Raw genomic sequence first — 16,518 nt, forward strand, 5'->3', positions numbered from 1 at the left:
CCCCCTTTTGGGGCAGGATCTTTTCCCCCTGAAAGAATAGAAACGGAAAAGAACGCCTTCCACTGCGTGTTTCATGAGCATTAAAAGCCCCAGCCGAATTCATTCTTCTGCGGAGAGGTAAATATACAGAGAAAAGGCCGCAGCTGGCGCGAACGAACGAGACGTTGTGTCCCTCTTGCCACAGGATGAACTACACTGCTGTAGTGTGTCTCGGCTCCTCAGTGCAAAAACCTGACTAAATCCGCTGCCCAGGGCTGCTTTATTCCCGTATGCGGGGGAGTGGTATGCAAGTTTAGATCGCCAATTCGCCAACTTCTCATTGGCCTTTTCTCAAATATCTGAAGGTGTCTTGGGCTCTCAAGAGCGACCCCTAGTGTCACTTCATCAACACAATGTCTCGTTCCCTCCATCAGGGAACGGAGGTTACGACATTAACCGAGATGTTTCTATTTCTGTTTATTCTTGTCTGTTTTCCAGCTCGTCTTCCCGTTCCCATCATCACCGGAGTCTCTTCTCAATGTTCTTCATCATCTGAAAGTTCATCTAAATGTGTGTTGCTGTGTTCAGTGATGAATGTGACACATGTGACTCTCTCCTGGTACAAAGGAAACAGTTTATTGTCCTCCATCAGTGTGTCTGATCTCAACAGTCTCTCTCTACCTCTGGAGGTGGAATATCAGGAGAACAACATCTACAGCTGTGTGATCAACAATCCCATCAGAAACCAGACTAAACATCTCAACATCACTGAAGTCTGTCAGATGTGTTCAGGTATATCAGCTGTGATATTACTGCAGTGTACATGGGCATTTAGTCCCTTTATGAAAATACCAGCATCTGTTTGAAAGAGTTTATAAAGTGCACATGTTGTTCTTTCTCTTCTTTCAGACTCCCTCATCTGTTGCAGTGTTACTGAAGCTGTGATCCGATTGGTCCTCTCTAGTCTGGTGGGCGTGGCTGCTCTAACTCTAGTGGTTTATGAGTTCAGATCTAGACGCATTGAACAGGAGAGGCGAGTGCAGGTCATCAGAGCACACTACAGGGCAGAGTTGATGAATAACAGTGAATGTACAGTAAGACACCACCAGATGGCACTCTTGACAACAAGTAAATTAAGTGTTGTGTAATTACTTGGAAAACACTCTCCTCCTCCTCCTCCTCCTCCTCCTCCGCACACATTGACTTTGTACTGCCTCTGCCAGATGGCAGTTTGTAAAAGGATGACTTGAGCAGATGGCATCCAGGTGTTCCTAGTTGTATCATCTTTAAAAACAGCAGCTGGTTGGTGCCAGCTCGATTGAAAAAAAAAGAGACAATATATGAAATATACTGTAGGCCATTATGAAACTGGTCTAATGCATGTATTTATGTTTGGAATTGATATTGCATACTACAGTCTACTTCTTTGTTTTTTTAAATTGTATGTGAAATGGTTGCAACATAAATATTGTATGCTTACAAAAATCTGCTGCAGCAAAATGAAGAGTTGCAAGCTACTGTAGTCTGCCATTCCCTATGAAATAGTGACATCATGATTATATCCATATAATACAGCCTTTTGGACTTTATTGCTGAAATAAACTTGTTTAAAAAATGGTGGCATACAAGGACCCCTTTCACTGTGTATTTCTATTGTATGTTTTCAAATGCAATGCCACAGAGATCTGGCATTACAGCTGATAGTTGCTTTGAGACCACAAAACGCATTGTCAAAAGAAAACATCAGAAAAATACCCAACATAGACGTAATGAAGGCTAAGCAGTTGAGGTTTAGTGCAGGTGTCTAATGATGCAGTGAGGCATCCTTAAGGTAACGACTACAGGTCAATATAGATTATACAATATTTCATGCTTTGAAGACGGGATGCACAAGCTGTCTGGTTTTCGGTGACGCTTCATGCACTGTGGCCTACAGAGACAAATGAGCTCCGCTGTGGTCTCAAACATGCAATCAAATTATGTAGAACAAGAGCAAGGCTATTATAGGATGTGCAAGTAGGTGCAAAATGTGTTGTGCAAAATGTGTTGTGCACATGTGCCTGTGTGCAGTATACGGGTGAAGAGTTTCCACTTTAACACCTGTCCTGTAATGTTACTATAGACTAAAGTGCTGAAAACATCACAGCAAGAAGTTAAACATACATACTGGTCCTCAGCACAAATAAGATCTTAAGGTCAAGTCCATCCTACTTATGCGTTATGTGACGTTTTTGCAGGGTGAGAAATGACGATAGTTAATGTTGGAAATTGACTCCATATGGGGGAATTTGTCCATTGACATCAATGGAAAGGGAAAGTCACAGTTGTTACATTTTGATGATAGTTTATAGAAACTAAGACCAGGAAACTAAACGGGGTCGATTCTGATTACATGTTTAAATCATGCAAAGAAACTTACGAAGTCAATAGGAATTTAGGGAAATGTGCAATGGTGGACGGGCAAGAAGAGTAAAAAATAACAATGGTCATACACAGAGAGGGCATAAAAGTCCCCACTGAATAAAGATGGTGGCTGATCTTGAGATTACATGACTGAGAACAATGTGTCAGCTTACAGAAGAATACAAAGAACAACCCCTATCATTTAACTCTGACTTTGGGCATGCTTTACACCTTGCTGATGTCTTAAACAATGGTGTCTTGGTCTGGGGAACATGAGCAATTCACAGTTTACAATGTGGAGTGATGGAGATTCTGACCATTTTACTATAGAAAATACTATAACATTACAATTATACACACCCAAATGTCCACGCACTGGGCAGCGTTAGCTGTGCATCTTTATTGATTCTTCTCCTCATTGCATAAGAGTGTGGAGGGGCAAACATCTGTGCATATTAGGCTATAAATCGGTCTCCTTACCCTAAACCTTAAACCTAAAACCTAACTGATAGTGTCAAAAACACAGTTACAATTGCTGAAGAAACCACATCATTCTGTGGAGCTTCTGTGACACTTTGGGCTCATGTGTGGACTAACGAAACCCTTCAGGACTCGTACTCCATTCTGTCGCATTGCAAGTGCAACGCTCCATCAGTTGAGCTATTGCACAAAAGGGGCGGCTGTGGCTCAGGTGGTAGAGCGGGTCGGCCGCTAATCACAGGGTTGGCGGTTCGATTCCCGGCCCACATGACTCCACATGCCCAAGTGTCCTTGGGCAAGACACTGAACCCCAAGTTGCTCCCCAAGTTGGCGGGCTAGCACCTTGCATGGCAGATCTGCCATCATTAGTGTGTGAATGGGTGAATGAGATGCAGTATAAAGCGCTTTGAATGCTGCCATGGTTAAAAAGGAGCTAAATAAGTGCAGACCATTTACCATTAACAGTTTGATCAGACTGGAACAAGTTTGTAAAATGCAAATGTTAAAATGTATCGTTTTACAAGTTATGCGGTACAGTAAAAGTGTTCAGACGTCATAAGAGCGATGCAAAAATAAAAGTACACCAGGAAACTGCTGGCAGAAATCTAGGTCTAGAAATGTGATTCAATGAGATCAGACCGCACAATAAATAACATCCAATGAGGTTTTCAAAGAAAAACATGATTTGATGCACTGATAGATCTAAGACAGACAGAAGCACTGTGACTTTGAACATTTACCACAGAGGCAGAACTCAGAAAAACAGCTTTTGGTGTGAACACAAGCTTTGAGTTACGGAAACTTGCAGGAACTTGATAATTACTGTAGATGCACATTTGACCTTGTATGCAAACAGGATGTTAAAGAGTGGGGGAGTTTCTACCTTTCACAATGCAGATGATGCACAAACAAGATAATATGATCTTATCCTGACCAAAGGAGAACAAATAATTTTCATTTGAATGTTAAAAACACTCATGTGAGATATAATACCGAACATGGGATCACAGAGTGTTCAAGTGTGTCCCACACAAAGTAAATGTGTTTTCTTACTTCCACACTATTATTCGGCACATAAGCCGACTGCTGAAAGTAATTCGGTCTCTTTGTTGTACAGGAAATGGTGGGATACCAAAAGCCAAAGTGTCAAAAAATGGTGAAAGTGTGAATTCAGTGGTGGGTTTAAAAACAAATTAAATGAGGCTCCCTTTCAGTTCTGAACTCAAACCAAAATGACAAGCTGCTTATTTATAGATTGCTGTCAAATTTCTTAATGACTATTATTAGGGGCGGTTCTCAACAACTTAAAGGACAGTGATCCACCCCAGCCCCCCCATACCCGCCATGCTCCACAACTTAAAGGACAGCCATCCACCCAAACCCCAATACCCCCCCCCCCCCCCACCACCACCACCATCATGCTCAACAACTTAAAAGACAGGGATCCCAAACAATCACCACTACCCCACCAACACCACAACTCAACAATTTAAAGGATAGTGTTACCCCCCCAACAAGTGACCCCAGCCTGGCCCACCCAGTTACCCCCTTATCTTATCAAAGTGAACACCTGTGAGTGACTCTTATGTGATTTATTATCTCAGGGCTTGTTTGAGATGTTAATAATCATAAATGTGTGTTCTGTGTGATGGATTAGGAAGTCCATGTGATGTGCAAGAAGTTCAGATGTGTTTTCTGGTGCAGTGAGTTCACTCTGAAAGGTTTGGGTTGGTTATAAAGAAAATGACAGGAAGAGGTGCAGAGATGAAAACCACCAGCTGAACAAAACCATGAATGTGGGCAGCACAAAGACACTTTGTTGATTCACAGTATATTCATATAACAGAGGATCAGCTCACAGTCTTCCTTCTGTTTGTCTATGAAAGAGATGCTTTTCTCAGCTCACATGCAGCTCAATGGGTCCATGCATTGACATTTATGGGCTTAAAAAACAATGCACCTTTAATACAGAAAGAAAGAAAAATATATCATACATTTCTTGTCAAATGATGAGCTCATGAAAAAAGGAGGGGCGCTGAGGAGGGGCATTACCCAAAAATTTGGCTCTCATTCCTGTTTCTTTGTTTTGTTTTATTTAGTTTTTAATCTCCGCAGAACAACACATTATTCCATCTTTTATGCCGGATTACATATATTTTAATCAGTTTGAAGAAACACCTTTATGCAACGCTTCGTGTTTCGTGTGCATGAAACACTCGGACTGTTGTTTGTTTGTGGACCCATATTAATCCCAAAAGACTTTTGTTTCAGCAGCTGGATCTATAAAGAAAGTAGATCTGTCTTTTTGTTTCATCTCAGTTGGAGAAAGCAAGAAGATCGCACTTCTCTGGATTGAATCCATGCTCTAAATCATGTGGATTTTAAAATGATTGCTAAATCGTGTTTCTTGTGGCTGTGGCTCGCATTTGGTAAGTGCTTTTATTTTATCGAATGAGATTCCCAATATTATCTCTGTTTTAATGTGGCTGCAGGGGTGGATCGAGTAGACAACAGTTTGAACTGTGTTTGCTACACCCCACGAATACTGACTAGTATGGCAAGCCATTTTAGCATATAGTCATTCGCAGGATTTTACTGATATCTTTAAATGTGAATTTTAACTAGTAAAAATACTGTTTTTGATATATAGAAATACAATTTTAATCAGCATAAACATGCAATTTTTTCCACATGTGATTGATCTGTCTAATAATCAAATAAATGCCCAAAACCCAGATGCATAATTAATGTTTTCCAGAAGTATTGTATGGACACAAAGAGCACTTTTGACACATACAATTGTCCCCACACAGGCGTGGACTGAGAAGAGAAATCGACCTGGTATATTACATAGAAATTGGCCTTAAAACCCTTATGCGACCTTCTGGACATTTCTGTCTTTTCAGTTTAGTTTTTTTCCGATAATTTTGGCTGTGTTAATGCCAACGGCATCCATCTTGCCAATGGTGTGTATTTTTGGGGAAATTTTGATATCTCAACCTCAGTCCCAATTATACATCTACAGGGTTGTGAGGGTTACTTTTGAAATGTATTCTACTATAGATTACAGAATACATGCTGTAAAATGTAATTTGCAACATATTCCGTTAGATTACTCAAGGTCAGTAATGTAATCTAAATACTTTGGATTACTTCTTCAGCACTTGTTGATTTTTTTTTCAGTTGTTTTGACTATAAAAACTATCAGTGCAGTAAGACAAAGTACACATGTTAAAAATACATTCTCTGAAAAACCCTAAAACAAGATCAATCAAATTGATCTTGTTTTAAGGATTTTTAGATATTTTTACAGGAAAACAATACAAAAAATATTATCAAGAATATGATTTTTACCCTAATATCAAAGATCTTACTATCCAACGTGAATTTTCTTGATAAGAAATATGATCGTGTCTGGTAACATGTGCATGTAAAATAGCTTAGCATAAAGCTGACAATTTACACAAGGTTTATTTCTATTTCTTCTGCTCCAAACTTACTTCAAACGTACTTCTCCGTCTGCTCGTATGAATGTAACACATCATAAGAAAGTGTTTCTCCGCTGTTCAAATGCTCTTTGGATCACATCATTTATATGTTTAAATGTTTTCGGTCCGATCCACTTTGTTTATTGTTATTACTGTATGTTTTATACTTTACAGAGGGGCTTTTCAACTACTTGTGGGGGCCATGTTATCCAGATGAAATCTCAACGGGGCCAACCTTTTCTCCCCGGATGTATCTTACCGAACACATTTCTTGTAACTAACATGTTAATATGAAAAATAAAACTGTTAATAATATGCATTTATTTACATTAAAATACTATGTAATTACATTAAAAAGGCATTAGATTAAATTTATTTAAGGTCTGGCTGTAAATGAAGAACAAATATGACCTCACAACCCTCAAATAACAAATAGGATTTGATTAACTTGACTTTGAAAATAAAAACATACAATTTAGTGTCATTGTGTATGAAAACTGAGGAAGAGCATTTAGATCTGCTTAAGTCTGTAGTTTTGACTGCATCCAGCAATTTGCATAAATACTTTTGATTGAATAAGACTTGATAAAATGCGCTCACCCAAAGTTTTGGAGGAAAGTGTAACTGAACTATGGCCAGACAAGCTTAAACACACGCGCTCCTTCGGAACCGGATCATGGATCGCTTGACTAGTGCCGATGCTGTTGCACGTGTTGAGTGTGGTTAAACTCACCGCTGAGTTTTTAACAGACAGGGCTCGGATGTTTACACCGCAGTTTGATCAAATTAAATTGGAAGGTCAAATAAAAGTGATTGGCTGGCATCATCGAATCACTAACTTACATTAAATAAAGACATTATATCGTACCAGGAGACTCTTAAGAAGTGCAGGTATGCAAGAAAAACTGATGGTACAAGCAGATAAAGTAGTCACGATCATTTATTTCTAAAAATGCACTATTTTCCAAAACATACGTTGGTATTGTGTGAGAATAGCAGAGTGAAACTGAAGGTTTTAATTAGTACAAATATTTTCCCTCCGTGAAGGCATCCTGATCCTGTGTCATCCTGATTCTACCGGGACGTCTCGTTCAAAAAATAAACAATGTTCAAACATTTAAAACAATGATGCTTTGAAGAACAGCGGTGCATTGTCAGGAGTCTACGAGTCTTCCTGAAAGAACAGTTGATATTCAGAACCAGCCTTGCGGGCTGCACGAGAGCAATCGACAGGATGCAAATGGCCAAAAGACTGTAATTTGGACAAACATGCTAAATGTGATCTAAAAGAACGCATACGAGAAAAAAAGAAAGAATGGATTGCATAATGGTTGCTTGTTTGTAGGCCTTGGATTGAGTTACAGAACGAGGAATGTCTTTTTTGCCTGTGGAATTGATCGCTTAATGTTTGTTTGTTTTTGTTCTTCAGGTGTGTTTGGTGTTGATACGGATGGATTGGAGTCAGTGTCGGTGATGGAGGGAGATTCTGTCACTCTACACACTGATGTTACTGATATACAGAGAAATGATCAGATACTGTGGGCATTCAGAATTAAAAATTCAGACACTCGAATAGCTGAAATCTATAAGCAGATCATTGATATGCATGAGAGTAATGAGATATTTGGAGACAAACTGCAGTTGGATGATCAGACTGGATCTCTCACCATCAGAAACATCAGAATCGAACACTCTGGACTTTATAAACTAACTATCTTCAGAAGTAAAGGGATCTCATACAAATATTTCAGTGTTACTGTATACGGTGAGTAAACACAAGAGTTTATTTATAGAGATAAATATAGTTGGAAATACATTGTAAACTTAAAAATACATAATAGGCACTAAAATAGAGGTTTTAATGTATTTAGTCTATAAGTATAATTTTACTAATTTATTCTTATGTATCTCAGCTCATCTGCCCATTCCCATCATCATCATCAGTGACTCCTCACAAAAGTCATCATCACGTAAAAGTTCTTCAAGCTCTAAATGTGTGTTGCTGTGTTCAGTGGTGAATGTGACACATGTGACTCTCTCCTGGTACAAAGGAAACAGTTTATTGTCCTCCATCAGTGTGTCTGATCTCAACAGCAGTCTCTCTCTACCTCTGGAGGTGGAATATCAGGAGAACAACATCTACAGCTGTGTGATCAACAATCCCATCAGAAACCAGACTAAACATCTCAACATTAATGAAGTCTGTCAGCCGGGTTCAGGTGTGTCAACAGAGATACTGTGTGTCCGCTGGCAAGTGGCGAGCATTAATTACTTTCAATGAATTCCAATGAGAATCCACCTCAACAGCGTCCAATCGGCTGCCATTGGAATTAATTGAATATGCCCACTTTGCATCGCTCACACCAGTGGATACGCACGGTTATGGTTTTCTGAGTTGCTCAGCTGTGTTTTGTAGGATCTCTTACCTCTAATAATTATTAATGCAAGATAGCATAAATGCTGCACTGGTTTGTTGTTACTCTTCACGTATTTGAGTATTTTTGCAAATTGTCTTGTGCCATGTTCCTTTTATGACCATCATATCAAACCCTTGCTGTTTACACTCTGAACAAAGACATACAAATCCAGTAGTTTCACTCATGATGATGGTTTGTATACGAGACTGTGCATATTACATTTTTGTTCAGGCAGGACTTATTAATGTTTATTCTTTTTTCATTACAGAACGCAGAGAGCATTCAACCATTATATTGGTGATAAGTCTTTCTCTACTGATACTGATCACAGCTGCGGCTGTAGGTGGGATTTACTTACACCACAAGAAAAATACAAGACCAGTGTGTAAGTACTATTTACCACTGAACTGAGCCTTTTTGGGCAAATATAAAGTGTTCAAAAGACATGCCAAAATATGTATTTTTTAAAACAACCATTTTAGACTTATTAAATGTTTTCTAGTCTGAAAACTGTGATTTATTATTATTAAAACAGTTCAGACTCATGAGGAAGAAGTATTTTACGCTGATACAATATTTTGTGAACGTGGTATTCTGAGTACGGTAAGACGTGTAATTGTTGTTTCCTCTGTATGCGTCTGTCTGCCAGTAAATCCTCCACTTTTACAACAGGTACTCGGATAAAGATCTATTGTATATTTGCTTGTAAAAGTAAAGGAGCTGTGTGTCTTGTTGTGCAGTTGTTAGTGCTTGTAGTTATTTGATTGTGCATGATGTTGCTTCAATAAAGACACTGTAAAGGTATATGGGAAAGGAGGTGAGAACCGGCTTGACAATATAAATAATAGTTTAATGAAGAACTAAACAAAAAGACAAACACACAAAAGTATCGGACAGCTGCCCGTAAATCTCTCTCTCTCTCAGCGGTTAAGGCTCTGGGTTACTGACCGAAAGGTCGGGGGTTCAAGCCCCAGCACCGCCAAGATACCACTGTTGGGCCCTTGAGCAAGGCCCTTGACCCTATCTGCTCCAGGGGCGCTGTTTCATGGCTGACCCCGCACTCTGACCCCAGCTTAGTTGGGATATGTGAAAACAACTGCATTGTACATGGTACCATCCCCAAGACTCAACTGTAGAAACCAGTAAGATTCAACGACATCAGAAAACGTCTCGGATACTGTCGTAACCTCCCTTCCCCAATGGAGGGAACGAGAATTGTGTCGATGTAGTGACACAAGGGGTCACTCTTGAGAGCCCCGAAACGCCAAGACACTTTGAGAAAATGCCAACGAGAATTGGCGAGTGGAATTTGCATGCCACTCCCCTGGACATACGGGTATAAAAGGAACTGGAATGCCCACTCTCATTCAGGTTTTGTGCTGAGGAACCAAGAAATGGCGGCTTGTGTACTAGCTGCCATTTCAGCGGCTAGTACAGCGTTGTGGCAAGAGGTATACCCCTGTCGAGGGTAGTGAGAGCGGACGAACCTGGAAGTCGGCAGCAAAAGATGCCCTCCATGACTTCGTCAGTTCGTCGTGCACTTCCGGGAAGAAAGGGACCGGGGGGGGGTGGGGGGGGGGTGTGTGGCCATGAGTGGACCAATCATCTAGCTGCGAGGGCTCAGGGGAGGACGGATTGTTCCAGTCCAACCGACACTCGCGGCGGCCCATGCAAGCATAACGGTCAGCTTGGCGTCGGCCTCAGACTGGGTGGGCAGACCCGAAGGTGGCAGCCCAGTCGAGTCCTCGGCATCTGGCATCGCCAGTGCGCTCTCCAATGCAGCGATCGAGAACTCATCCTGCTCGTGAGCCCCGAAAGAGACATTAAGCTGGCCATGAGGCGAGCTGGTCTTGTCTTGGAACTCAATGGGGGCAAACGAGCATGCTGGGGAATGGGAGGTCCACGGGGATTTACATGGCGAGACCGCACCAATTGAACTCCCCAAATCTCCTCCAGCTCCAGCCGGGCCGCCTCATACCCGTGGGTAGAAGGAGTAGCACGGGAGGTGCCTGAAGTGGCTTTCCCTCAGAAGAAGGAAAGCCGCGATCGCAACATTGCCACGGTCATGTCCTCGCAATGAGAACCCAAACCATCCACAAACGCTGTCTCTGTGTGATCGCGGCCCAGACACGTGAGGCAGCGCCCATGGCCGTCAGAGGCGGGGAGATAACGACCGCATCACAGGAATCACACAAAGACAGAAAGGCATCTCTAAAATGACGTTCACTTCAATGTACTCGTAAGTCTGGGGGTGTGGCATGCAAATTCCACTCGCCAATTCTCATTGGCCTTTTGTCAAAGATCAGAGGTGTTTCGGGGCTCTGCGACCCCTATTGTCCCCAAGTTTCACTACATCGACACAAGTTGAGTGAGTGACAGGAGGGGAACTCGGCTCTCCTTTTTCTTGTAGCTTCTTTTTGTTTTTGGGATATGTTACAGAATGATACTGTCTGAGCCCAGTGAAACATGTGTCACTGTAATGTTCCTGTGGTTTGTTTCTTACAGAAAGCCAATGAAGAAAACCATTCAGTCTACTCCATTGTCGTCCTACGAGATCAAGGTTATTAATGCAGCCCAATGTAAAGCAAGTTGATGTACAAATACATTTTTTTTTATTGTTTTCTAATAATGACATCCATGTCACTGAGACATCCATGTTTTTTAATGCTGGCAGATATACCCATTATAGTGCACATTATTTTTGAAAAATATATTTAAAATAATGTTAATTTCTTTGTGATACTTTTTTAAAGTGAAAGAAAGAAATCTGTAATTTTCCTTTAATGTTATTTATTCATATTGAATTGTTCATGTACAGCTTTTTTTTACCCTTAACAAGCCACATCTGACACTGTAGTTATTTCCCCCAAACACCAGATGGTCATAGATTGATAAATTGATCATCTGATTTGACATCTTGTCAAACACGTTGCAGATTCTGAATGTTTGGTGCTTATTTGAATCCCGCCATCAGCGTCTAACCTGCTGTTACTTGACTACAGTTAGTTGTTTACCCTGTCAGACAAGACATGTTCCCACTTGCTAAGAAAAATTTCCCACTCTTATTTTACAGTTTAGTTATGAGTTCAGGAGAACAGTAAACTGTATACAACTGACACTTGAATTTGAATCTAACTTAAACAGTAATAACTATAATGGTAATTCCCCAGATAGCACAAATACATTACATCTCTGAGATGTCTGTTTTAGATCTTTTCATCTGGAAAGCATCAAAATCTAGTTAACATCTTAAAAAGATCAGACTGGCGCCCCCCAGGGCTGTGTGCTCAGTCCACTGCTGTTCACTCTGCTGACTAACGACTGTGCAGCAATGCACAGCTCGAACCACATCATCAAGTTCGCCGATGACACGACCGTGGTGGGTCTCATCAGCAAGAACGACGAGTCAGCATACAGAGAGGAGGTGCAGCGGCTGACGGACTGGTGTAGAGTCAACAACCTGTCCCTGAATGTGGACAAAACAAAAGAGATGGTTGTTGACTTTAGGAGAGCACAAGGTGAACACACTCCGCTGAACATCGACGGCTCCTCTGTGGAGATCGTCAAGAGCACAAAATTCCTTGGTGTTCACCTGGCGGAGAACCTCACCTGGTCCCTCAACACCAGCTCTATCACCAAGAAAGCCCAGCAGCGTCTCTACTTTCTTCGAAGGCTGAGGAAAGCACATCTCCCACCCCCCATCCTCACTGCATTCTATAGAGGGACTATTGAGAGCATCCTGAGCAGCTGCATCACTGCCTGGTTTGGGACTTGCACCGTTTTGGACCGCAAAGCCCTGCAGAGGATAGTGAGGACAGCTGAGAAGATCATTGGGGTCTCTCTTCCCTCCATCAAAGACATTTACAAAAAACACTGTATCCACAAAGCAACCAGCATTGTGGACTGACCCCGCACACCCCTCACACAAACTCTTTACCCTCCTGCCGTCTGGCAAGAGGTACCGAAGCATTCGGGCCCTCACGGCCAGACTGTGTAACAGCTTCTTCCCCCAAGCCATCAGACTCCTCAATACTCAGAGACTGGTTTGACACACACACACACACACACACACACACGTGTCCTGAGTTGCACTTTAATTACTGTCACTTTATAACTGTCTGCTACCCCAAAACTGCTATGAGCATAGAACACTATCTCATAGTATGTTATGTTTACGTTTTTAGAAACTTTCAACTTTTTGCACTACTGTGTACTGGTCGGCGCTGCACTGTGTCTATTGTCCTGTTCATTGTCAGAAATTCGTTGTACTGTCCCGTACTTTTTGCAAATGTTTGCATGTGCACTTTATATAGGTATTTTATTTCGTTGTGTAGTGTCATGTGGTCCTGTGTTGGTCCTTTGTTGTTTTTATGTAGCACCATGGTCCTGGAGGAACGTTGTCTCGTTTTGCTGTGTACTGCACTAACTGTATATGGTTGAAACGACAATAAAAACCACTTGACTTGAGATTTACAAACATTCTAAATCATAAACATCTCACAGACATCTGCAGAACATCTTACAAAAATCAGATTCACAAACATTCTAAATCATGAACGTCTCAAAGACATCTGCCGAACATCTTACAAAGATCAGATTTACAAACATTCTTAATCATAAACGTCTCAAAGACATCTGCCGAACATCTCACAAAGATCAGATTTACAAACATTCTTAATCATAAACGTCTCAAAGACATCTGCTGAACATCTCACAAAGATCAGATTTACAAACATTCTTAATCATAAACGTCTCAAAGACATCTGCTGAACATCTCACAAAGATCAGATTTACAAACATTCTAAATCATAAACGTCTCAAAGACATCTGCTGAACATCTCACAAAGATCAGATTTACAAACATTCTAAATCATGAACATCTCACAGACATCTGCTGAACATCTCACAAAGATCAGATTTACAAACATTCTTAATCATAAACGTCTCAAAGACATCTGCTGAACATCTCACAAAGATCAGATTTACAAACATTCTAAATCATAAACGTCTCAAAGACATCTGCTGAACATCTCACAAAGATCAGATTTACAAACATTCTAAATCATAAACGTCTCAAAGACATCTGCTGAACATCTCACAAAGATCAGATTTACAAACATTCTTAATCATAAACGTCTCAAAGACATCTGCTGAACATCTCACAAAGATCAGATTTACAAACATTCTAAATCATAAACGTCTCAAAGACATCTGCTGAACATCTCACAAAGATCAGATTTACAAACATTCTTAATCATAAACGTCTCAAAGACATCTGCTGAACATCTCACAAAGATCAGATTTACAAACATTCTAAATCATAAACGTCTCAAAGACATCTGCTGAACATCTCACAAAGATCAGATTTACAAACATTCTTAATCATAAACGTCTCAAAGACATCTGCTGAACATCTCACAAAGATCAGATTTACAAACATTCTAAATCATGAACATCTCACAGACATCTGCTGAACATCTTACAAAAATCAGATTCACAAACATTCTAAATCATGAACGTCTCAAAAACATCTTATGAACATCTTACAAAGATCAGATTTATAAACATTCTTAATCATAAACGTCTCAAAGACATCTGATGAACATCTTACAAAGATCAGATTTACAAACATTCTAAATCATGAACGTCTCACAGACATCTGCTGAACATCTTACAAAGATCAGATTTACAAACATTCTTAATCATAAACGTCTCAAAGACATCTGATGAACATCTTACAAAGATCAGATTTACAAACATTCTAAATCATGAACGTCTCAAAGACATCTGCCGAACATCTTACAAAGATCAGATTTACAAACATTCTTAATCATAAACGTCTCAAAGACATCCGCCGAACATCTTACAAAGATCAGATTTACAAACATTCTAAATCATAAACGTCTCAAAGACATCTGCCGAACATCTTACAAAGATCAGATTCACAAACATTCTAAATCATAAACGTCTCAAAGACATCTGCTGAACATCTTACAAAGATCAGATTTACAAACATTCTTAATCATAAACGTCTCAAAGACATCTGCCGAACATCTTACAAAGATCAGATTCACAAACATTCTAAATCATAAACGTCTCAAAGACATCTGCCGAACATCTTACAAAGATCAGATTTACAAACATTCTAAATCATAAACGTCTCACAGACATCTCAAAGAAAGTGTTTCACTGATGTTCAACTGCTCTTTGGATCACATCATTTATATGTAGAAATGTTTTCGGTCCGATCCACTTTGTTTATGGTTATTACCGTATTTTATAGTTTTATACTTTACAGAGGGGCTTTTCAACTACCTACTTGTGGGGGCCATGTTATCCAGATGAAATCTCAACGGGGCCAACCTTTTCTCCCCGGATGTATCTTACCGGACACATTTCTTGTAACTAACATGTTAATATGAAAAATAAAACGGTTAATAATATGCATTTATTTACATTAAAATAGTATGTAATTACATTAAAAAAGGCATTACATTTCTTTAAGGTCTGGCTGTAAATGAAGAACAAATATGACCCCTCAAATCACAAATAGGTTTTGATTAACATTAATTTGAAAATAAAAACATACAATGAAGTGTCATTGTGTATGAAAACTGAGGAAGAGCATTTAGATCTGCTTAAGTCTGTAGTTTTCACTGCATCCAGCAATTTGCATAAATACTTTTGATTGAATAAGACTCGATAAAATGCGCTCAACCAAAAGTTTTGAAGGAATGTGTAACTGAACTATGGCCAGACAAGTTTAAACACACGCGCTCCTTCGGAACTGGATCATGGCTCGCTTGACTTGTGCCGATGCTGTTGCACGTGTTGAGTGTGGTTAAACTCACCGCTGAGTTTTGCGCAGACAGGTGCTGTGTCTGAAATCGCCCACTCGTTCACTCATTCACTATTTCCTATATAGTGAATGGCTGTGAGTGCACTATATTTCAGCAGTGAGTGAACGAAATGAGTGAGCGATTTCAGACGCTGACGTAAATTCCATGCGTCAGAGAGCACTCGGGAGCTGTCGCAGACATTTGTCATGAACATTTCACCTGTGTGGATTCATGAATTTGATAATCTCTGTAATCTTTATATAGTTTATATATATATATCATTTTATAATAGGCAATTAAATATTTTATTTTTGCATTAATAATTTTTTTAATCATAATTCAATGATCATAGTTAATCTTTTCACAACTGCTCAGTCGATATGCGTATTAATTATAGAGAAATTACTTCAATTTATCATGTTTATATTTTATTTTACATAAAAACAAGCACACATTTTCGCTGGGTTCTTCTTGTCGGTGTCCTCCATCCGAGTCCAAATGCAAACTTGATGCAAAACTTTGAGGCGTGCGTTGTTGGCTCGTCGACGCCACCAATTGGTAAGAAGTTATTAAGACAAAATACATTTAGCCGTAAACTAAATAAATGAAGATTAAATCCATTGAACTCTGGAAAATTTCTTATAGGATATTTAAAAACTTAGACTTCAGTTTTTAGTTTACAGTTGAACGTATTTTGTCTACATAAGTTAAACTAATAAAAGATAGTGTTCAAAGATGATGTTAATAATACACAGATGTCAGTAGATCATTTGTGTATCTTATGTTTATATAAATAACTTTTTTTAATGTCCAGAGGAATGGATTACACATTTAACATATATTACCATCACACATTACCTTACACTATAGTAATATATACAGTGGTTAAATTGGCTTTTGTAGGGAGGGGGA

General features: G+C 39.7%; 1 protein-coding gene across 4 annotated transcripts in view; it reads left to right on the top strand.

Annotated features, from left to right (window-relative positions):
• The window catches only part of LOC127639582 (natural killer cell receptor 2B4-like), a 103,606-nt gene that overhangs the window by 14,373 nt on the left and 72,715 nt on the right, over positions 1–16,518 (top strand). Inside the window, exons 1-5 of one of the 4 annotated variants that reach the window (XM_052121672.1) lie at positions 4,915–5,291; positions 7,780–8,115; positions 8,264–8,569; positions 9,036–9,152; positions 11,273–11,416. The exons of 1 other annotated variant lie outside the window; for it this stretch is intronic. In XM_052121672.1, coding sequence (XP_051977632.1) covers positions 5,249–5,291; positions 7,780–8,115; positions 8,264–8,569; positions 9,036–9,152; positions 11,273–11,274 — 804 coding nt within the window. In that variant the 5' untranslated portion in view covers positions 4,915–5,248 and the 3' untranslated portion in view covers positions 11,275–11,416. Of the gene's footprint in view, positions 1–4,912; positions 5,292–7,779; positions 8,116–8,263; positions 8,570–9,035; positions 9,153–11,272; positions 11,417–16,518 lie in introns of those variants that run through there. 2 more of the 4 variants (XM_052121670.1, XM_052121674.1) reach the window with 2 other exon arrangements.

This window comes from Xyrauchen texanus, chromosome 48 (assembly GCF_025860055.1).
Source record: "Xyrauchen texanus isolate HMW12.3.18 chromosome 48, RBS_HiC_50CHRs, whole genome shotgun sequence".
NCBI lineage: Eukaryota > Metazoa > Chordata > Actinopteri > Cypriniformes > Catostomidae > Xyrauchen > Xyrauchen texanus.